At 43.0% G+C, this 23,034-nt stretch overlaps 1 protein-coding gene, 4 non-coding genes and 2 pseudogenes across 5 annotated transcripts; all 7 read right to left on the bottom strand.

The window, feature by feature from the left end:
* Positions 1–2,200: 2,200 nt before the first annotated feature.
* LOC142500792 (U2 spliceosomal RNA) lies at positions 2,201–2,385 on the bottom strand. Its single transcript, XR_012803294.1, has one exon. It is a non-coding gene; the product is annotated as a U2 spliceosomal RNA (small nuclear RNA).
* Positions 2,386–8,498: 6,113 nt separating this feature from the next.
* On the bottom strand, positions 8,499–8,693 carry LOC142500797 (U2 spliceosomal RNA). Its single transcript, XR_012803296.1, has one exon. It is a non-coding gene; the product is annotated as a U2 spliceosomal RNA (small nuclear RNA).
* A 2,838-nt stretch (positions 8,694–11,531) lies between these two features.
* LOC142500157 (U2 spliceosomal RNA) lies at positions 11,532–11,746 on the bottom strand (annotated as a pseudogene).
* Positions 11,747–15,507: 3,761 nt separating this feature from the next.
* Positions 15,508–16,836, bottom strand: LOC142499925 (uncharacterized). The gene has a single exon (XM_075609979.1). It carries the CDS (start codon positions 16,834–16,836, stop codon positions 15,508–15,510), a length of 1,329 nt encoding a protein of 442 aa, XP_075466094.1.
* Positions 16,837–17,718: 882 nt separating this feature from the next.
* Positions 17,719–17,893, bottom strand: LOC142500124 (U2 spliceosomal RNA; annotated as a pseudogene).
* Positions 17,894–20,968: 3,075 nt separating this feature from the next.
* Positions 20,969–21,159, bottom strand: LOC142500635 (U2 spliceosomal RNA). The gene has a single exon (XR_012803171.1). It is a non-coding gene; the product is annotated as a U2 spliceosomal RNA (small nuclear RNA).
* An 819-nt stretch (positions 21,160–21,978) lies between these two features.
* LOC142500233 (U2 spliceosomal RNA) lies at positions 21,979–22,161 on the bottom strand. Its single transcript, XR_012802864.1, has one exon. It is a non-coding gene; the product is annotated as a U2 spliceosomal RNA (small nuclear RNA).
* Positions 22,162–23,034: the final 873 nt, after the last annotated feature.

The raw sequence follows: 23,034 nt of genomic DNA, 5'->3' as shown, positions 1-23,034 counted from the left end.
GGAAACGATCCTCCTCTTCCTTTTGTTCCTTCATCCCTTCCTCGTATATCTCCGTAATCGTCGCAGAAACATCCTCCTCCGATTGGCTTGTCTCCTCAACCTCTGTGACACTATGCGCGCCTGTGCTCCTGTTTGGCTCCTCTGTTCTTGTAAACGCACTGTCCTCCCTCTGTATTGTCGACTCTTTTTCCTCCTGTGTCTCCGGCACCACGGTCCTCTCCTTTGGTGTTGGTGGCCCCTCTATCCAGCGGCCACCTGCCGCTTGAGCATACGTTCTATTCGTGCACATACGAGACAAATGTCCTGGTGACCCACACAAATCACAAAGGCGGGGTAACTCACAATTATAGGCCGAATGTCCATTTTTCCCACAGTTCCTGCAATTCAGTCCAGATTTGTCACATGTCTCTCTGACGTGTCCATATTGTAGGCAATTTCTGCAAAAAGTAGGTTGTCCAGGGTAGTACAGGAACCCCCTATTTCCTCCAATAGTAAAATTCGCCGGCGGGCTCATCACTCCTCCCACAGCAGATGCATCTTCTCTGAAACGTACCCAGAAGCGCCTTTTGCCGTTGTATACGCCATATTGATTTGTCAATTGTTGGCCTCCTTTTGCCACACTGCAATACCTCAGCAAAAATAAGTGCAGATCCTCTGTGCGTGCATATGGGTTATACATATGGATAGTCAGTGGTTTTTCTTCCATTGAAAAGCTGGGGATCACTTGAATTCCTCTCATCAGGGTATCATCCAACTTTGCTTTAAATCTTTCATAGTAGTTCAGGCAATCCTCTTGCTTGGTAAATGTCAGATCAAAAACTCCAATCCTTGGGAAGTCTTGCAGGCAAAACAAAGTTTTCACAAAGTCCATTTCCATCATCTTCATTAAAATTTCTTGTACAACATACTGCAATCCAATTTCTTCTCTGCGTCCCTCTTCAACTTGCAAACGAATGGTATTCCTCAGGCGATCACCTTCTGCCATTTTCTGGCGATTCTATTGGTTGGGTTCAGACCCACAAAGACACATTGGATATCTCACTACACGTAGTGAGACCTCTATTGGTTGACAGTGATATCACACTCTCCAGTTACTGCGCCATCTATTGGTTGACAGTGATATCACACTCTCCAGTTACTGCGCCATCTATTGGTTAACCGTGGTATCACACTACACTTAGTGTGACCTCTATTGGTTGAAACCGGTACTACGTCCTCATGCAAATGAGCAGAACTAAAGTACTGCTGAATATTACAGCTTTTTTGTCAAAATCTGCTCAGAAATTCATCCCAGCAGCCGTTTTCACAGCCGACGCTTCTGTTATAGTGTCCAACAAGTCAGACACTACACTGGATCTTAGCCAAAAGGCCGAGAAGCGATAACCAGAAATGGGCCCCCGCCTGAGCGCCGCCCGACGGCCGGGGGCGCTACGCTTTAGGGAGAAGGGCAGAGGGAGCCGCTGGCTGCCCGCTCGCCTCCTCCCCCAGCAGGCATGCCTCCAGTCCCTCCGCTCCTTCCGACACAGCTCCGGGGAGTCTATGCAGCAGCGGCGGCGACGACGACGACGGATGCAAAAGCCAAAGACTTTCTATGGAGTAAAGAAAAGCAGCCGCACACACTGCTGGGGGGCCCGCATGGCCAGCAAACAGCCAAAAAGGCACATGCTTCCAGTTCTTTTTCCGGCACCAGGCTTCGTCTGCTTATTTGCATAGGAACCGCCCACTTTTTCTCTGCTAGCCGACTCGTCTGGGCTGCCATGAAACTCAGGCAGCAAGCAAGCAGCCAGTGGCTGGGCTTTTCAGTTCAGGTCATTTCAGCCAGCCAGCCAGCCATTGTGACAAGAAGCCAGCAAGTCAAGGCATTTGCTGCTTGCTGCTTGCTGCTGCAGTGTTTGCTATGCAGGCTATTTGGATACAGCTTCAACAGGAGTTTCTTAGGCATCTGCTCGTTCGGACTGAATTAGGCTAGGCAGCAGGCGGCACTCCTGCTCCATGCGAGGAGGAGCTGAAAAGAAAAGAAAGTAAGAAGCCACGCAAAAGAGCAAACAAGACACAGCAAAAAGAAGGAGGCTTTATTTTGTCGTCATTTCTTCATCTTCTTCTTTCTTTGCAAAAGAAAGAGCCAAAAATGCATGTTTGTTTTTTTTCTGTCAGACAGTGATTTGTTTCTATTTTTTGATACAAGCCAAATATCCCCAAAGGGAAGTGCACCGGTCCTGGAGGTACTGCAATACCAGGTCAATGCGTGGAGTGGACAGAGCAAGCTCTTCTTCCATCTCCCTGTTCTAAAAATCCATTTAATATATGGTCCCCAGATAGGGGACGTATCAGATATTAAACTGATAAGAACAGATTTTTTTTTTTTTTTTTTTTTATAAAAGTAAGTTTATTTCCATTTCACACGTAATTTCCACAATTTCCACTTTTCAGAAAATAAAAAACCACCCCAACATTACAAAAACCCATTCACATTTGCATGTATAACTTACTATTATTTCCATAGATAGACAAAACACAATAACTCACATTAAATATTCCTTCACAATTTACTTTTTCTTTAACAGTAAAGAAAAAACTTTTCTCCTTCTTTTGCTTCTCATACCCTTTGTATCAATGTACTCCACAACTCTGGTTTCCATAATTGTTTACCTTCCTCTCTTCCCCATCTTTTTTTATCCAACAGGAAATATATATACATCTTACTCAGAATCATCTTCACACACACATTAACTTTAATGACCTCACTTCTATAAATCACCACATTCCTTACATCCCATACCACTTCTTTTACACAGCATATAATCTTCCATAATACAACCTCTTTCTTTCCATTCAATCCACTCAACCCATACATCATCATATCAAATTCCAATTTCTGTACTCCTGTCAGCTCTTTGATCAATTTTCCCACACAATTCCATATCTTTCTCACAAACTGGCAGTTCCAGAACAAATGAATCACATTTTCCAACCCTCTGCATCCCTCTCTAGGGCACTCCTCAGAATTTGCCTTTCCTCTCCTTTTTTGAAAAGCTCTCACCGGGATACATTCATGGACTGCCATCCACGCCATGTCTTTATGTCGATTTGTCAGTTCATTCATACTTACATTCTTCCACACTTTACTTGTTTGTTTATCATTCAACCTACCAATCGATTCTATGCAACTTTTATCCGCAATGATCTTTAGAATTTTTCTATGATTTTCCCAACTTTTTTTATCTATCTTCTCCAAACCATATTTTTTTACAAATGTTTCAATTATTTTATAGAAATCTGGCGTCAAAAAGCACATTGGTTTACGCAAATCTATTTCAAATAGGCCTAGTTTTCGCAGCATTCCTCCTGTTGCATATCTACATAGACATGCTGCCTTGTTGTTCTTATTCTGCGTCCTCTGTACACAAAATTGCGCGTATTTTGCTGTCAAAATTTTTTCAATATTAGGGAAACTTTTCCCTCCTTTCAATTTTTCTTTTTCTACGCTTGGTCTTACTAATTTTTCATTTTCTGAGTTCCAAAAAAAGACGAATAGAAATCTTGTTATTTTCCTCAACCATTTTAATTGTGGCGGGAATACCATCCCCAGGTACAGTAGTAATGGTACTAATACTGCTTTCGTAATCAATACTTTTCCTTCCAAAGATAATTTCCTCAAGTTCCAAAATTGTATTTTTTTCTGAATTTTTTCTCCCACACTTTCCCAACTTTCTTCCCCTACCAATTCCTCATCAAAACATACTCCTAACAATTTTAACGATTTCCTTTCCACCGGTATTCCACACTGATCTAATTCTCTCCAGTACCCAAATGCCTTACAATTACTTTTATCCCAATTTACCCTAAAACCCGATGCCTGACAAAACGTTTCAATATGGAACTTTGCTCTCTTAATTGCCACTTGCGTTGTGCATATAATTGTCAGGTCATCCATATAGCCCAATACCTTAACATCCTGTCCCCCACTCCCTGGAATCTGTACTCCCCTGATTATTTTATCTTTTCTAATTAACTGCAGTAAAGGTTCCATCGCACAAATAAACATCAGGGGAGACAATGGGCACCCCTGTCTCACTCCCGAACTTATCCTGACTTCTTTTGACATAAAGCCATTAACTAAAACTCTGCTATAAATTCCCTCGTACAAACATTTAATCCATTTTAACACATTAACTGGAATTCCTAATTTTTTTAACACCTCCAATAAGAAAGCATGAGACAACCTGTCATACGCTTTTTCAAAATCTATATTGGCAATAACAACAGATTGATTCCTTTCTTTGCAGTACCATATGATATCTCTTATTAATACTAAATTTTCTGCAATTTGTCTTCCTGGTACTGCGCAAACTTGTTCTTCCTCTACCAATTTCTCAATTACTCGATTCAGTCTAATCATAATTAATTTTGCAACAATCTTATAATCTACATTTAATAAAGTGATTGGTCTCCAATTTTTTAGATCCCTTTTATCTCCTTTCTTATACACCAGTGTAATTATGCCTTCCCTAAAAGAAGGTGGTGTTCTCCCTTCTGCAAATACTTTTCCACATAAAGACATTACATCTGGTCCTATTAAATGCCACATTTCCATATAATATTCATACGGCAGCCCATCACTCCCAGGTGTTTTTCTTAACTTCCCACTTTTAATAATCTCTTCTATCTCTATTACATTTAAATCTCTTTTTAGATAATCCTGATCCTCTCTATTCAGCTTGCAATCAGTTTTTTCTAACACATCATTTTCCATACTTTTGTCACGTATTTTTTCTTCAAACAAATCTCCATAAAAAGTTTCCACTACCTTCATTATATTATCTTTTCCTAACATCTCTTCCCCTTCTCTATTCAACACTGGGCTCAGCCTTGCCCTTTCTCCAAATGCTTTTTTGAAAAAAAAGGGTGTACATTTTTCATCTTGTTCCACTAGCTCTACTTTTGCTGCATGAATAATTTTTTTCCCTTTTTCCTCCATTAATTTATTAAAATCTAATTTTGCCTGCGCTAATTCCTTTTCTACATCTTCTCCCATGTCTCTTAATGTGTATAGAAACTGCCTTCTCAAATTTGCCTGTTTGTAATCTTCTTCCCTCTTTTTAGCTTTTTCCCTCCCTTTTTTTATAAAGAAAATCTTAGTTTCATGTTTTACCCACTCCCACCATTCCATTATCCCCCTAAACTCATTTTGTCTACCTTTCAACCTTACATACATTGATTCATACTGTTGCTTAATTTTTTTATCATTCAGCAAACACACATTTAACTTCCAATACCCTCTTCCATATTCTTGTAACTCATCCATTTTCAATTCACACCGCACACACGCATGATCAGAGAATAAAACTCTTTCCTCTTGCCAGTCACTCACTTTCATTCCTTTTGATAACAACACCAGATCTATTCTTGATTTTACATTCCCTTTGTCTGAAAACCATGTAAATCCTTTAGGGCTCTTCCCCCATATTTTGAAACCATCACACAACTTAAAATCCTTTATTACAGTTTTCAATAGAGTACTTGTCCCATCAGGCCTTAAATCCTCAGCCCCCCCCTCTCTATCCTGTTCAGACATTATGCAATTGAAATCCCCAACCACAATAGTCTGCTCCCTCCCTGGCAAAAACAGTTGTAACTTTTGAAACAATTCCTCTCTTTGCTGTTTAATAGGAGAGGCATACATATTAAATAATCTGAACTTAACACCCCCCCATTCAAATTTCACTTCCATTAACCTCCCTGGCTCTATGACTATAACCTTATTAACTTTAAAACTGTTCCCTCTAAACAACACTCCCACCCCACTATTCCTATTATCCTTACTACCTGACCAACATGATTCCCCCCACGGCCATTCGGATTTACTAGGTACATTACTAATCCCACATTCTTGTAAACATACTATATCTGTGTTCTGGTTAGCCATAAATTGTAAAATCATAGTTCTTCTTGGCAGAGATGTAAGCATTCTCACATTTAGTGAGACTAATTTCAGAGCCATATTAACATATTAGCATAGTAAAGTGACATTACAACCCATAACCAATAGATGGCACTCAGGTCACAGAAAACTCCATTTCACCAGTGTTTTCCTCCCCCCCTGGATCCAAAACCTCCAGTCTCTTGGTGCTTTGCAGAAAACCCCCTCCTTTCTGCATTGCATCCCATGAGTCCAGTACATCAGAGTCTAGGAAAGATCTTCCCTCCCCCCCTGGTGAAACCTGTTCATCAGTAAGTAATCCCCCCTCCATACTACTTAGTGAAGATACATTACCATTGTCCTCCTCCTTTCTCCCCTGGTAACGCACTTTTGTTGCTGCTCCTCTGTCTTCCTCCATCTTTCTCTTTTGTGGTCTCTCACCACTCAATCCTGCAATTTCATCCACAAGTCTGCTTCCTGTCAAAAATCCAGGGCCCTCCCCCTCCTCTAACACTTCACTCAGAGAAGCTACTAAGGCTTCCCCTTTTCTCAGCTCATCTTCTGCTGATGTCATCACCGGTGTACTATCCCTTGACGCCTTCTCCATATCCTCCGCTGTTCCCTCTTCCTCCTCCTCATGCCGCTCCTTCTGTGCATCATCCTCCCTCTCCTCTGCTTCGCATACCTGTTGCTGCGGGGTCTCCGACACTCTGTCTGTCACTTCTGTCTGCGCAATGATGTCATCAGTCTGTAACTCCTCCTCCTCCGACTCCTCTGCTTCCACGTGAGCTTCAGCTCCATCTTCCTCATCCTCCGCCCGTTCTGCTGCCGCTTCCTCACGCATCCGTTCGCGGAGGTCATCTGTCCTTGCCCCTGCTGCCTGGGCATAGGATCGCTGCGGGCACTGTCTAGACATGTGATCTTTACTCCCACACAGGTCACAGGCTCGGGGTGCATCACAATGAACCGCATAGTGTCCTTCTTTGCCACAGTTACGGCACACCACTTTTGACTTCTCACAGTGCTCCTTTGTGTGTCCATAGCTAAAGCAATTCCTGCAATAGGAAGGCTGTCCAGGGTACGTCAAAAAGCCCCTATTGCCCCCAATGCTGAAGTTTCCCGGGGGGTGCATCACTCCCCCCAATCCGCTGGAGTCTTTTCTGAGTTTACACCAAAACCTCAGCTTTCCATTAAAAATCCCATACTGGTTTTTCAAAGTGTGTCCGCCTTTTATTTCATCACAATATCGTCTTAGAAAGATATGCACCTCCTCCGGTAGTACAAAAGGGTTGTACATATGCACTGTGATGGGTCTTTCACCAAAAGTGAAGCATGGGATTAATCTAATCCCCTTCATGTTTTCATGTCCCGCCATTTTCTTTGCTTGTTCATACACATTCAGGCACACACCATCATCCATGAATGTCACATCAAAAAAACCTTGCCTGTTAAAATCCTGTAGGCAGAATATCTGAGCTGTTCCAATTGCAAAGATATCTCTCAATACCTTCATCACGATATGTTTCACATCCACTCTTCCACGAGATTCAAGTTCTACCTGGAACCTGATAGTAGATTTCAGGTTTGGCGCTGAAAACGCCATCTTGCTGCTCCTTTGGGGCGTGCGTCTCACCCTGGAAGCTGGTCCCAGCTTTATTCTTTCCTCAGGGTTTTCATATTCCCAGCCGTGGCCACGGCCCTCGCTCCTGTAGTGTCTGCTCCAGATACACTGATCTTAGCCAAAAGGCCGAGAAGCGATAACCAGAAATGGGCCCCCGCCTGAGCGCCGCCCGACGGCCGGGGGCGCTACGCTTTAGGGAGAAGGGCAGAGGGAGCCGCTGGCTGCCCGCTCGCCTCCTCCCCCAGCAGGCATGCCTCCAGTCCCTCCGCTCCTTCCGACACAGCTCCGGGGAGTCTATGCAGCAGCGGCGGCGACGACGACGACGGATGCAAAAGCCAAAGACTTTCTATGGAGTAAAGAAAAGCAGCCGCACACACTGCTGGGGGGCCCGCATGGCCAGCAAACAGCCAAAAAGGCACATGCTTCCAGTTCTTTTTCCGGCACCAGGCTTCGTCTGCTTATTTGCATAGGAACCGCCCACTTTTTCTCTGCTAGCCGACTCGTCTGGGCTGCCATGAAACTCAGGCAGCAAGCAAGCAGCCAGTGGCTGGGCTTTTCAGTTCAGGTCATTTCAGCCAGCCAGCCAGCCATTGTGACAAGAAGCCAGCAAGTCAAGGCATTTGCTGCTTGCTGCTTGCTGCTGCAGTGTTTGCTATGCAGGCTATTTGGATACAGCTTCAACAGGAGTTTCTTAGGCATCTGCTCGTTCGGACTGAATTAGGCTAGGCAGCAGGCGGCACTCCTGCTCCATGCGAGGAGGAGCTGAAAAGAAAAGAAAGTAAGAAGCCACGCAAAAGAGCAAACAAGACACAGCAAAAAGAAGGAGGCTTTATTTTGTCGTCATTTCTTCATCTTCTTCTTTCTTTGCAAAAGAAAGAGCCAAAAATGCATGTTTGTTTTTTTTCTGTCAGACAGTGATTTGTTTCTATTTTTTGATACAAGCCAAATATCCCCAAAGGGAAGTGCACCGGTCCTGGAGGTACTGCAATACCAGGTCAATGCGTGGAGTGGACAGAGCAAGCTCTTCTTCCATCTCCCTGTTCTAAAAATCCATTTAATATATGGTCCCCAGATAGGGGACGTATCAGATATTAAACTGATAAGAACAGATTTTTTTTTGTTTTTAAATGTTTATTCACATTTCAAAAATATTTACAAACAGTAAATAAGAAAACATTTCAACAAATAAATCATTGTTACTTCACACAATCAAAACATTCTACATTTCATAATTTCACATGTATCCCTTTCTCTTAAATACATTTCCTGCAAGCATTAAATACTTGACATTTTAACATTTCATACAAACAAAGACATTTCATTCAATATTCTCTTCTGTTAAAACATTTCAACAAATAAATCATTGTTACTTCACACAATCAAACATTCTACATTTCATAATTTCACATGTATCCCTTTCTCTTAAATACATTTCCTGCAAGCATTAAATACTTGACATTTTTACATTTCATACAAACAAAGACATTTCATTCAATATTCTCTTCTGTTTTGCTTCCTTTATATAAGCATCGTTTAATTTTCTCCATAAACGACGTATGCCTTTCTTTAATTGCATGTCATTACAAAAATAACTCCACCATTCTGCATTCTCTGCTCCCCACTGGAATATTTTTTCTATTCGCTCCACCTTTACCCTTTTCTCTTCCTTTTCCCTTGCCTCTTCCTCCTCAAACATACTCACTTCTTCTTCTTCTCCCCCTTCCATTTCCTCCCCCTCTACCTCCACAGACACACTCTCTTCCTCCTCCACAGACACACTCTCTTCCTCCTCCATTGACACCCTCTCTTCCTCCTCCTCCTCCTCCTCCTCCACCAAAACACCCTCTTCCTCTAAAACCAACTCACTCTCCTTCCCACTATCCTGCCCACAGTTCTCAAACTCCCTTTCCTCCTCCTGAACACTGATTTCTTCCTCCCCCACACTGTCCCCTTTTCCTTCATCTTTATCTATACCCACACCTAAAGAATCCTTCTCTATTCTTTTCTGACTCCTCTCTCCTTCCCTCTCTTCCTCACTATATTCCTGTCCACTGTCCTCTCTCTCCTCCTCTCCCCTATCTTGTACACCATCCTCAGTCTCGCTTTCCACCTCCTGCCTACTGACATCTTCAAAATATACATCACAGTGCTTGTCCCCCACCAAAACGCTGTCTAGAGAAACAGGTACTGCATATGCCTTTTTTAACCCCGTCTCTCTTGCCGCTGGTGCATAAGTCCTTCTCTGGCAAAACCGTGCCAAATGTCCAAACTCTCCACAGAACGTACATCTTCTTGGTACACTACATTTTGCCGCAATATGTCCTCTCTCTTGGCAGTTATGGCAAATAATTCCAAAAGGCTGGCCTGGGTACCTTAGGACGCCCTTATTTGTCCCGAAACAAAACTTAGCCGGGGGGTGTAACACTCCCCCTTCACTCTCCGGACTTCGTCTGAACCGTACTCTATACAGTCTTTCACCGTTAAAAATTCCGTATCGGTTCTTTCTTTTCTCTCCCCCCTCCACCACTGAGCAAAACCTTTTCAAAAAGGCCTCGATTTCCTCTTCTTCCACAAAAGGGTTAAAAACGTGCATAATCAACGGTCGCTCCTCTAGCAAAAAGCTAGGCACTGCACGGATTCCCATCCTTCTCAGGTCGCTTGCTCGCTCCTTACATTTCTTGTAAGCCTTGACGCACTCCTCTTCTTCTGCAAAAGACACCTCATAACAGCCCTGCCGCTGGAACGCCTGCAGGCAGTAGACATCTGCGCCGTTCACCTCCAGCATGTCTCTCAGGATGACCTCCACAATGCTGCAGAGTCTCACTCGCCGTCTCTCCGTCTCTGCCACCAGGAACCTGATGGTGTTCCTCTCACAGGACTCGCTCTCCATCTCTCTCTTCTCCATCTGTCCGGCCGTCCAGGATCAGGTGCGGCGCCCCTATAGCAGCATGAGGGTTTAGTTCCTGGGGAACGATCCCTCAAGGCCAAGGCGCCGGCCCCTCTCCTTCTCTCTCTCCTGATCGCCTCCCGTGCTCGAGTTAGCGTGACTCCCTCATAGCAGCATGGGTCTTAAGCTCCCCAGGAAGCGATGACCCAAGGCCAAGGAGTCACAGACTCAGCGCAACCTCTCAGCCCAGACACTTGATCTGAGCCAAAAGGCCGAGAAGCGATAACCAGAAATGGGCCCCCGCCTGAGCGCCGCCCGACGGCCGGGGGCGCTACGCTTTAGGGAGAAGGGCAGAGGGAGCCGCTGGCTGCCCGCTCGCCTCCTCCCCCAGCAGGCATGCCTCCAGTCCCTCCGCTCCTTCCGACACAGCTCCGGGGAGTCTATGCAGCAGCGGCGGCGACGACGACGACGGATGCAAAAGCCAAAGACTTTCTATGGAGTAAAGAAAAGCAGCCGCACACACTGCTGGGGGGCCCGCATGGCCAGCAAACAGCCAAAAAGGCACATGCTTCCAGTTCTTTTTCCGGCACCAGGCTTCGTCTGCTTATTTGCATAGGAACCGCCCACTTTTTCTCTGCTAGCCGACTCGTCTGGGCTGCCATGAAACTCAGGCAGCAAGCAAGCAGCCAGTGGCTGGGCTTTTCAGTTCAGGTCATTTCAGCCAGCCAGCCAGCCATTGTGACAAGAAGCCAGCAAGTCAAGGCATTTGCTGCTTGCTGCTTGCTGCTGCAGTGTTTGCTATGCAGGCTATTTGGATACAGCTTCAACAGGAGTTTCTTAGGCATCTGCTCGTTCGGACTGAATTAGGCTAGGCAGCAGGCGGCACTCCTGCTCCATGCGAGGAGGAGCTGAAAAGAAAAGAAAGTAAGAAGCCACGCAAAAGAGCAAACAAGACACAGCAAAAAGAAGGAGGCTTTATTTTGTCGTCATTTCTTCATCTTCTTCTTTCTTTGCAAAAGAAAGAGCCAAAAATGCATGTTTGTTTTTTTTCTGTCAGACAGTGATTTGTTTCTATTTTTTGATACAAGCCAAATATCCCCAAAGGGAAGTGCACCGGTCCTGGAGGTACTGCAATACCAGGTCAATGCGTGGAGTGGACAGAGCAAGCTCTTCTTCCATCTCCCTGTTCTAAAAATCCATTTAATATATGGTCCCCAGATAGGGGACGTATCAGATATTAAACTGATAAGAACAGATTTTTTTTTTTTTTTTTTTTTTTTATTGACAGAAAACTTTATCCTGTATACAGAAAAAAGAAGCTAACTTTTCGAAAAATAATAAACCTCCCCAACATTACAAGAACCCCACATTTTTGCAGATAATACATTTTATGCATTTTTTTTTATAATATATTCTAAACAGGAATTATGACCTATCACGCAAATCAAATTGCTACCAAAAACCACCACTTTCTTTTCCATCTGTTTCCATATGCTTTTCCTCCTTGGCTTACGCCACAGAGGGGAGCACCGGCCCACCTCTACTCTCCGGTACTCCACGAAAAGGGACCCAGGGCACCTAAATGCCCAAACATTTAACACTTTTTCTTTGCCAAACACAAACATACTTTCTTCTCCCTTTTGTAAAAGCATATTTACTCAAGAAAATAACAAACTATTAATTATTTGTATAATATTGCAGACCATATTTGTATACCCCATAAAACCGTTTTTTCTTTGTTCTCCTTCTTTTTATCTATTAGATAATATATATACATTTGGCTGAACCCTAAAGACAGACAATCATTTACTGATAATTCTTGCCTATCATACAGTAGTAAGTTTCTTACTTTCCATAGCGCTTCCTTTATACAATTTATTATTTTCCACACAATGTTGTTTTGATTTTTTGACTGCAATTCAAATTTTCCATACAGGATTGTTTCATGGTTTAGGTTTTCCAAACCCCCTATCCATTTCAGCAGTAAAAACACTTTTCCCCACACTTTTTTCGCATACTGACATGACCACATAATATGTAACATTGTTTCGTCATTTGGACAATTTTCCCTCGGGCACTTGGCGCATGCTGCCAGGCCCCTCCTATGCTGGAAATGTCTTGTTGGCAAACACTGGTGTGCACATTGCCACGTAATGTCCTTCTGTTGGTTAAAAAGTTCTTTTTCTGCTACTCTTTCCCAAATTTTTTTACATTCTTGTTCATTCATATATGCAATAGTACACAACATTTCATCTTTTTTTATACTTTTGGTTAATTTTTTTTGATCAGACATCTCTTCTACTGTTTTGTTTTGTAACTTATACATTTTTACTGTTCTTTCTAAAATTTCATATGCCTCTGATAAACATAACACAAACGGTGTTTTTAAGGAAATTTTAAACCAATTGTATTTCTTTGCAAACAAACCTATTTCATATTTCAGGAAAAAGGACCAATAATTTTCTTTTTCAATGTTCTGGATGCAAAAAGCCAAAAATTTTACATAAAGGAATAAACCCAGGTCTGGAAAACCTCTTCCCCCTTTTTCCCTTTCTTTGCATACTGTTTCTCTTTTAAGTTTTTCTGATGGTGAGCTCCAAAAAAAAGTAAAACACATTTTTGTTATTTTTTGTAGTACCTCTTTGGGCGGCGGAAACACCAACCCAGTATATAACAGTATTGGGAGGATACCCATTTTTACCATTAAGATTTTCCCTTCCATTGATAAATTCCTCATATTCCACATCAGTATTTTCTTTTTAAGCTTGTCTATAATTTTTTCCCAATTCTGTAACCCATTATTCTGCTCGTTAAAATTTATTCCCAGGATGTCTACAGACATTGTTGTTGAGATTTCTGCTAGGTCTAAGTCTTCCCACTTACCTATTTTTAAGACATTGCTTTTGTTATAATTGATTTTAAAACCCGATGCTATACAAAACCACTCTATTTGTTTTATTGTCATTTGGAGCGATCTTTGGTCTTTACACAGTGTGGTAATATCGTCCATATATGCCATAATTTTTGTTTCTATACCTCCTCCTCCTGGCAATGGTACTCCCTTAATTCTTTTATCTTTTCTGATTGCGCATAGAAGGGGTTCTAACACACATATGAACAGTAAAGGGGAGAGAGGACACCCTTGCTTCACTCCTGAATTCAACATTACTTCTTCTGTCTTAAAACCATTAATTAACACTTTACTAGAACATCCATCATAAAAAGCCTTTAAAACCTTTAAAAAACCATCTGGTATTCCCATTTTTCCCAGTACTAAAAACAGGAACTCGTGTGAGACCCTGTCAAAGGCTTTCTCAAAATCTATAGTTAAGATAGCTAATTTTTGTTCTCTACTTTTCACATTATCTATCACATTCTTAACCAGATTCAGATTCTCCCACATGTTCCTGCCTGGTATGGCGCACACTTGATTGCTATGTATTATCTTTCCTGCAACTTGCTTAAAACGATTTGCACACATTTTAGCTAAAATTTTATAATCACTATTTAAAAGGGTTATGGGTCTCCAATTTTTAATGTCTTTTTTATCCCCTTTTTTATATAAAAGCGTGACTGTTCCTTTTTTCCAAGACAATGGCAGTTTCTTTGTATTAAAACATTCTTTAAAAATACATAGCATATCCTCTTTTAAAATATCCCAAAAAGTGGTATAAAATTCAATTGGCAATCCGTCTTCTCCTGGCACTTTGTTTGTTTTAAAACTTTTTATAGTTTCCAAAACCTCTTCTATTTTAAACTCTTTATTTAAAAAAACTTGATCTTCCTTATTTAATTTAGCTGTTAATTCTTTTAAAATATCATTAGTAAAATCTTTATCAATCTTTTTTTCCTCATACAATTTTTTATAAAAGTCTGCCACTTTTATTAAAATATTTTTAAGGGTTTTTTCACCGTCCATTTCTTCTATTAATTCTTTTTTCACCGCATTTTTCTTAAAAAAATATCTTGTGCATTTTTCATTTTCTTCTATATGTTTAACTCTTGAATTAAATATTATTTCTTTACCTCTTATTTCTAATATTTTCTTAATTTCTTTTTTTGTTTTTTCCAATTCTTCTTTTATTTCGCACCCCGCTTCTTTTAGTTTGTATAGTGTTTGTATCTTAAGGTTTAATTTATCAAAAAACATTCTTTTTTCTCTAGCTTTCTCCTGACCTGCTTTTATAAAAAAGGATTTGATTTTCTTTTTAAAATTCTCCCACCATTTAAAACAAGACATACTTACATTTTTTTGTTTTTGCCATTCTTTAATTTTTATACTAAGTTTTGCACATATTTCTTTATCTTCTAGCAAAGTGGTGTTTAGTTTCCATGTACTTCTATTTATCCTTTTTTCCCTGTCACTTCCTATTTCAAACATCAAGACTTTATGGTCTGATAACACATTCTCTAGTAGTTGACATTTGATCGGTTTTAACTCTTTAGTGCAAAAACAAAAATCAATTCTGGAGCAACTAATTCCATTGCTCCATGTCATGCCTTCAGCCTCTGTTTTCCCGGTGTTACACCGTTTAAAAACATCCTGTAAATTAAAATCTGTTACTATATTTTTTAAATGACCAGCAGTTTTGTCATAATTTCTGCTGTGGCTTTTCCCAATTCTAGTTTCACCTCTCATAATACAATTAAAATCCCCGCCTATCACCAGGGGACAGGGACTATCTAAGAAAAGGGTTAACTGTTTTAAAATTTCTGTTCTTTCTTTTTTGTCTGGAGGTGTATACACATTTATAAAATCCCATCTGTTACCATCAATTAAAGTGCTTATTTTCATTAGTCTTCCTGGTACTAATTCTCTAATTGTTGTAACTTCCACATTTCCTTTAAATAAAAATGCAATCCCTGCAGTTTTATTTTCATTTGACCCTGACCATACCGATGGCCCATGCACCCAATCTTTCTTGTAGTCATTATATTTTTGCATGTGCGGGATACCACATTCTTGTAAAAAACACACTGTTATACTTAACGTAGCTAAATAATCAAAAATAGTTTTCCGTCTAATTTTATCTTTAATACTTCTCACATTAAAAGTGAGGCCTTTAAGTGTTACCCCCATCATTGAGCGTCCAAAATCATTTCATTCATACCTTCATCAAAGTCTAAATTTCCGGTTCCAAAAGCCTCCGCTGCTTCTTGACTGAGAAAACTCATATCACATGGAGAGGAGTTTCCAACCCCCCCATAGGAGTCATCTACCGGGGACCCTATCATCTCTGAACCCTGTAGTGCCTCCATCGCTTCCATACTCAGTTCTGGTTCCACTCCTCCCTCGTCCTGCAGTACACTATAAGGATTGTAGGTTTCTATCCCCATTCCTGGTGTTTTAAAAGTTTCCACATAAATTTTCTTTCTTGCAGTCTTGGTTTCTTTTTTTTGTGATTCCTCCCATTTGCTTCTTTTTGGATTTTTTTGCCCAGAACCATCGTCATCAGAACTCCCCCAAGCCTTCGCTTCTGAGCGTTCTTCTGACATCGGCTCCGTCTGCTCCGTTCCCGGTATTACGGACAGTATAGGCTCTCCAGAGGTCAGCAACTCCTCGGGCGTTTCCTTCACAACCAGCTGAGACACTCCCATTGCTGATTCTTCCGCCCTTTCTCTTTGTGAATCTTCTTTGGGTTTTTCTGATTCCTTCTTTTTTGTGTCTGCCGCGTTTTGGCGATAACGCTGTGGGCAGAAACTGTACAAATGACCAGTTTTTTGACATAAATTGCATTTCTTGCCTTCAGTACAGTTCCTCATATCATGGTCAAACGCTCCACAGTTTGTACAATATGTTTTTTCTTTGCAGCTTTCCTTTGTGTGCCCACACTTTGTGCACAAACGACAAAAAAAAGGCATCCCTGCATAAAATAGGTCGCCATTGAATTTTCCCAATTTGAACCTGGCTGGAGGTCTCATTACTCCATCTAGACCTAACGGGTCTTTTTTAAAAGTCACCAGAAACTTCCTTTTGGACGTCCAAATGCCAAATTCATTATTAATATTCCCCACAAAGACAACTTTTGTGCAATATCTGTCCAGAAAGGTTTTTATCTCATCTGCGGGGACGTGTGGGGAATACATTTTAACAATAAGCAGTTTTTCCTCATTAAGATGGTGCAGGGTAACCTTTACTCCTTCCAGAAGGGGGTCTTTGATATGCTCTTGCAGGTTTTTGTGAAAATTTTGACATATTATCCCACTTGTAAAGGTAACATCATATACACCTCTTTTAGGGTAATCTTGAATTGCCAGAATTTGATCAATTCTTACCTCGAAAAGTCCTAGTAAGAGCTTCTTCACAATGTATTCCAGACTTCTATCTTTTCTTTCCTTCGTAAATTCCAAACGTACTGAATCTTTCAGCCGCGCATAAGCCGGCACGGATGTGTCATCCGACGACATGGTCGCGATCCCTCCCCGAAACGGCCCAAGACACTTGGTCTTAGCCAAAAGCCGAGAAGCGATAACCAGAAATGGGCCCCCGCCTGAGCGCCGCCCGACGGCCGGGGGCGCTACGCTTTAGGGAGAAGGGCAGAGGGAGCCGCTGGCTGCCCGCTCGCCTCCTCCCCCAGCAGGCATGCCTCCAGTCCCTCCGCTCCTTCCGACACAGCTCCGGGGAGTCTATGCAGCAGCGGCGGCGACGACGACGACGGATGCAAAAGCCAAAGACTTTCTATGGAGTAAAGAAAAGCAGCCGCACACACTGCTGGGGGGCCCGCATGGCCAGCAAACAGCCAAAAAGGCACATGCTTCCAGTTCTTTTTCCGGCACCAGGCTTCGTCTGCTTATTTGCATAGGAACCGCCCACTTTTTCTCTGCTAGCCGACTCGTCTGGGCTGCCATGAAACTCAGGCAGCAAGCAAGCAGCCAGTGGCTGGGCTTTTCAGTTCAGGTCATTTCAGCCAGCCAGCCAGCCATTGTGACAAGAAGCCAGCAAGTCAAGGCATTTGCTGCTTGCTGCTTGCTGCTGCAGTGTTTGCTATGCAGGCTATTTGGATACAGCTTCAACAGGAGTTTCTTAGGCATCTGCTCGTTCGGACTGAATTAGGCTAGGCAGCAGGCGGCACTCCTGCTCCATGCGAGGAGGAGCTGAAAAGAAAAGAAAGTAAGAAGCCACGCAAAAGAGCAAACAAGACACAGCAAAAAGAAGGAGGCTTTATTTTGTCGTCATTTCTTCATCTTCTTCTTTCTTTGCAAAAGAAAGAGCCAAAAATGCATGTTTGTTTTTTTTCTGTCAGACAGTGATTTGTTTCTATTTTTTGATACAAGCCAAATATCCCCAAAGGGAAGTGCACCGGTCCTGGAGGTACTGCAATACCAGGTCAATGCGTGGAGTGGACAGAGCAAGCTCTTCTTCCATCTCCCTGTTCTAAAAATCCATTTAATATATGGTCCCCAGATAGGGGACGTATCAGATATTAAACTGATAAGAACAGATTTTTTGTTTTTAAATGTTTATTCACATTCACATATTTACAGACAGTAAATAATAAATCTTTTCAAAAAATAACTTTACAAGCAAAGATTACAAATTATTCTTTCATAATTTTCCAATACAAAAATAATCCCAGTTACTTCACAAAAACCTTCAAAAACACATTCTACTTCCAACAAATCCCTTATTTAAAATTACCATACTTATAAATTGTTGTTACATTAATATCTGGATATTTCTTTTGCATAGTTTCAAAAAACACCCCAAAATCCTTACTTGAAGATTTTGCTCTTCTAACAATCACTTCCTTCTCTAGCCAGTCTACCTGCTGTTCTATGGTTAGTCCCTTTAGTTCTGTTCTGACCACTTTCGTCCAGAACTGATTATTTCCCACTTTGTCTTCAATCTCCTCCACTTTGTTCGCCATGAGTCTTTCCCTTGGCATCCCATACATTGGCCTGGTCTCCCTCACTCTCGCACTTAACACTTTCTCTTTACTCTCACTTCCGCTTGCTCCACTTCCTTGTCTTTGTACTTTGATTCCCTTTTGATCACTTCCTCCACTTTGTGAAGATGAACTATCACTCCCACTTTCTATAACCTTCAGTTTTCTAGGTGCTACCTTCTCCCCCTTTTGTTCTACTATTCCTCCCTGCTCTGGTCTGCGTTTTAGTGCTCTTTTTTCTGCCGCAGACAGCTCCATTGCCTCTTCCTGAATTTCCTGACTCTTTCCCATCCCCTCCTCCACGCTCTTCTTTCTAGCTTCCTCCTCCAACATTGCTTCTCCCTCCCCTCCTTCACTCTCACTCCTACTTGTCCCTACCACTTTTCTTTTGGGTATAGCTGTTATCTCTCTTTTCTCTACCTTATTACTCACATCTACTGCACTTTTTTTTCCACTTTCACTTTCCGAGGAGGATAAACCTACCCAATCACTCTCACTAGTACTTAGCTCTGCTACCCCTGGTACTTTTAACTCCGGTTCCCCAAGGGTTAACTCCAACGTTTCCATTACTCCTTTTTCCCTTTTTCCTTTTAAAACCATCCCACCCTCCCCTTCACATAATGAACCTTTTTCCCCTCTCTTCATTTCAATAGTTTCCAAATCCCCCAGGTCCACTTGTAAGCTTTCCATGGGACTCACAACTTCCAAAGCCTCTTGTATTTCTACTTTCTCTGCCCAGTTGTGACTTTGTTCTCCCTCCTCCCTCCCCCCTTTTTTGCATTCCGTCGGACTCTGAACCTCCTGACTTTGAAGGGGTAAATCTGTCTGCATAAATTCCGGGGTCTCTTCCACCTCTGTCACCTCTTTTCTTTGTTGTTGCACTATACCCTCCCCCCTTTGTCCATCGTTTAACCCCAATTCTATAGTTCCTGCAGATTCTGACTCCTCTGCCCTTGCTGTCTGAGCATATGTCCTTTGAGGGCATTTACGAGAGAGATGCCCCCTCTCTCCACATAAGTCGCATTTTTTTGCAACTTTGCAGTTTGCTGCCGTGTGTCCCTCCTCATTACAATTGCGGCATACCACCCCTTTCTTCTCACAAGTCTCTCTTGTATGTCCGTAACAAAAACAATGTCTACAAAAAAGGGGTTGTCCCGGATAATTCAGAAAGCCCCGGTCTCCTCCGATGCTGAAATTTGCAGGGGGGTGCATCACGCCTCCTGCTCGTGCCGGATCAGGCCTAAACCGCACCCAAAAACGACGTTTTCCATTGAAGATTCCAAAGGGGTTTTTTAAACAAACACCACCCCTCACCGTCGTACAATATCTCTTCAAAAAGGCCGTTATATCTTCTGTCCGTGCAAAGGCGTTGTACATATGTACTATTAACGGCCTCTCTTCTAACATGAAGCTGGGAATGATTGTAATCCCATCCATTAGCGGCATACTTGCTTCCTCTTTGCATTTCTCAAAGAAATCCCAGCACTCTTCCTCTCTCCAGAAAGTAAAGTCGTACGTCCCTTGCTTCGGAAAGTCTTGCAGGCAAAAGATGTTGGTGATGTCCCAGGCGATCAAGTCTCTCAGCACTCCTTCCACGATATAGTCCAATCCAATACGGTCTCTGCAGGCCTCCTCGACAAGGAGCCGGACTGTGTTCCTCATATTAGGCCCTGACGCCATCGTCTTCCAATAAGGTCCTGGTGCGGCACCCCAAAAGCAGCAAGTGGCTTAAGCTCTTTCGAGCGATGCCACAGGGCCAAGGTGCCGGACCATCGCCTTCCCGTTGGACCTCCTGACCCAGACACTTGATCTGAGCCAAAAGGCCGAGAAGCGATAACCAGAAATGGGCCCCCGCCTGAGCGCCGCCCGACGGCCGGGGGCGCTACGCTTTAGGGAGAAGGGCAGAGGGAGCCGCTGGCTGCCCGCTCGCCTCCTCCCCCAGCAGGCATGCCTCCAGTCCCTCCGCTCCTTCCGACACAGCTCCGGGGAGTCTATGCAGCAGCGGCGGCGACGACGACGACGGATGCAAAAGCCAAAGACTTTCTATGGAGTAAAGAAAAGCAGCCGCACACACTGCTGGGGGGCCCGCATGGCCAGCAAACAGCCAAAAAGGCACATGCTTCCAGTTCTTTTTCCGGCACCAGGCTTCGTCTGCTTATTTGCATAGGAACCGCCCACTTTTTCTCTGCTAGCCGACTCGTCTGGGCTGCCATGAAACTCAGGCAGCAAGCAAGCAGCCAGTGGCTGGGCTTTTCAGTTCAGGTCATTTCAGCCAGCCAGCCAGCCATTGTGACAAGAAGCCAGCAAGTCAAGGCATTTGCTGCTTGCTGCTTGCTGCTGCAGTGTTTGCTATGCAGGCTATTTGGATACAGCTTCAACAGGAGTTTCTTAGGCATCTGCTCGTTCGGACTGAATTAGGCTAGGCAGCAGGCGGCACTCCTGCTCCATGCGAGGAGGAGCTGAAAAGAAAAGAAAGTAAGAAGCCACGCAAAAGAGCAAACAAGACACAGCAAAAAGAAGGAGGCTTTATTTTGTCGTCATTTCTTCATCTTCTTCTTTCTTTGCAAAAGAAAGAGCCAAAAATGCATGTTTGTTTTTTTTCTGTCAGACAGTGATTTGTTTCTATTTTTTGATACAAGCCAAATATCCCCAAAGGGAAGTGCACCGGTCCTGGAGGTACTGCAATACCAGGTCAATGCGTGGAGTGGACAGAGCAAGCTCTTCTTCCATCTCCCTGTTCTAAAAATCCATTTAATATATGGTCCCCAGATAGGGGACGTATCAGATATTAAACTGATAAGAACAGATACTACACTTGATCTTAGCCAAAAGGCCGAGAAGCGATAACCAGAAATGGGCCCCCGCCTGAGCGCCGCCCGACGGCCGGGGGCGCTACGCTTTAGGGAGAAGGGCAGAGGGAGCCGCTGGCTGCCCGCTCGCCTCCTCCCCCAGCAGGCATGCCTCCAGTCCCTCCGCTCCTTCCGACACAGCTCCGGGGAGTCTATGCAGCAGCGGCGGCGACGACGACGACGGATGCAAAAGCCAAAGACTTTCTATGGAGTAAAGAAAAGCAGCCGCACACACTGCTGGGGGGCCCGCATGGCCAGCAAACAGCCAAAAAGGCACATGCTTCCAGTTCTTTTTCCGGCACCAGGCTTCGTCTGCTTATTTGCATAGGAACCGCCCACTTTTTCTCTGCTAGCCGACTCGTCTGGGCTGCCATGAAACTCAGGCAGCAAGCAAGCAGCCAGTGGCTGGGCTTTTCAGTTCAGGTCATTTCAGCCAGCCAGCCAGCCATTGTGACAAGAAGCCAGCAAGTCAAGGCATTTGCTGCTTGCTGCTTGCTGCTGCAGTGTTTGCTATGCAGGCTATTTGGATACAGCTTCAACAGGAGTTTCTTAGGCATCTGCTCGTTCGGACTGAATTAGGCTAGGCAGCAGGCGGCACTCCTGCTCCATGCGAGGAGGAGCTGAAAAGAAAAGAAAGTAAGAAGCCACGCAAAAGAGCAAACAAGACACAGCAAAAAGAAGGAGGCTTTATTTTGTCGTCATTTCTTCATCTTCTTCTTTCTTTGCAAAAGAAAGAGCCAAAAATGCATGTTTGTTTTTTTTCTGTCAGACAGTGATTTGTTTCTATTTTTTGATACAAGCCAAATATCCCCAAAGGGAAGTGCACCGGTCCTGGAGGTACTGCAATACCAGGTCAATGCGTGGAGTGGACAGAGCAAGCTCTTCTTCCATCTCCCTGTTCTAAAAATCCATTTAATATATGGTCCCCAGATAGGGGACGTATCAGATATTAAACTGATAAGAACAGATTTTTTTTTTTTTTTGTTTTAAATGTTTATTTACATTCACATTTTTACAAGACAAATAAATTTTGTACATTCACAAATCAACATTTTCAATTTAACTTTTCCACCAATCAGACATACATTGCATAATTTCCCTTACATCCTCCTTAGTTCAGCCTATCTTTTTACTTTTCTCATTGCTTGCTATTTGTTTCTCCAACACCTTCCTATATCTTTCAATTTCTGTCTCAAACTCCTTTGGCGACATCTTTTCCTTCCAAAAAAGCATCTTCTCTAGTTCCCCTATTCTTTGGTCTATCCCCCCTTGAGGGTTTGCCTTCTGTATCATCCCATACCACCTCTTTGCCTCTCCTATTTTCTCCTCAACCTCCTTTATTTTCTTGTCTAAAAATTCCTTTTTTCTCTCCATATCCCAGCTTGTTTTAAACACAGAGTCCCTTTCTTCCTTTTTACTTGGGCGTCCCTTATCCTTTTCTTGCACCCCACTTCCTTCACTTTCTGATCTCTCTGCCATTGAGGCAGCTCCTCCTTCACTTTCACTCCTACTTGTCCCTCCCACTTTCCGTTCTAGCATCCTTGTTGCCTCCCCCCCCTCTCTCTCTTTATTTTGCTTTCCACTTCTTTCACTTTCAGATGAGGAGATCCCTCCCCAATCACTCCCGCTACTCCCATCTATTCTTAACATTTCTGCTACTTTTTCCCCACTCACTCCACTCACCCTCACTTTCTCTTTTTCCCCAACTATCTGCCTACATACTCCTACTATTTTCTCTTGTTCTAACCTCTTTACATTACCTTTTCCCACAGTTTCCTTTGCTATCTCCTGTCTTTTCTCTTGACTTTCTAACGATGTTCTAACCCCCCAATCCTCATCTCTTTTTGCTTTTACACCAGGATAACCTACAA

The sequence above is a fragment of the Ascaphus truei genome, chromosome 7 (assembly GCF_040206685.1).
Source record: "Ascaphus truei isolate aAscTru1 chromosome 7, aAscTru1.hap1, whole genome shotgun sequence".
NCBI classification, from domain to species: Eukaryota; Metazoa; Chordata; class Amphibia; order Anura; family Ascaphidae; genus Ascaphus; species Ascaphus truei.
This window is presented reverse-complemented; position numbering and strand designations above follow the sequence as displayed.

Bases quoted from the DNA above. Each gene is read 5' to 3' on its own strand.
- LOC142499925 (XM_075609979.1), bottom strand. From the start codon at position 16,836: ATGTCGTCGGATGACACATCCGTGCCGGCTTATGCGCGGCTGAAAGAT.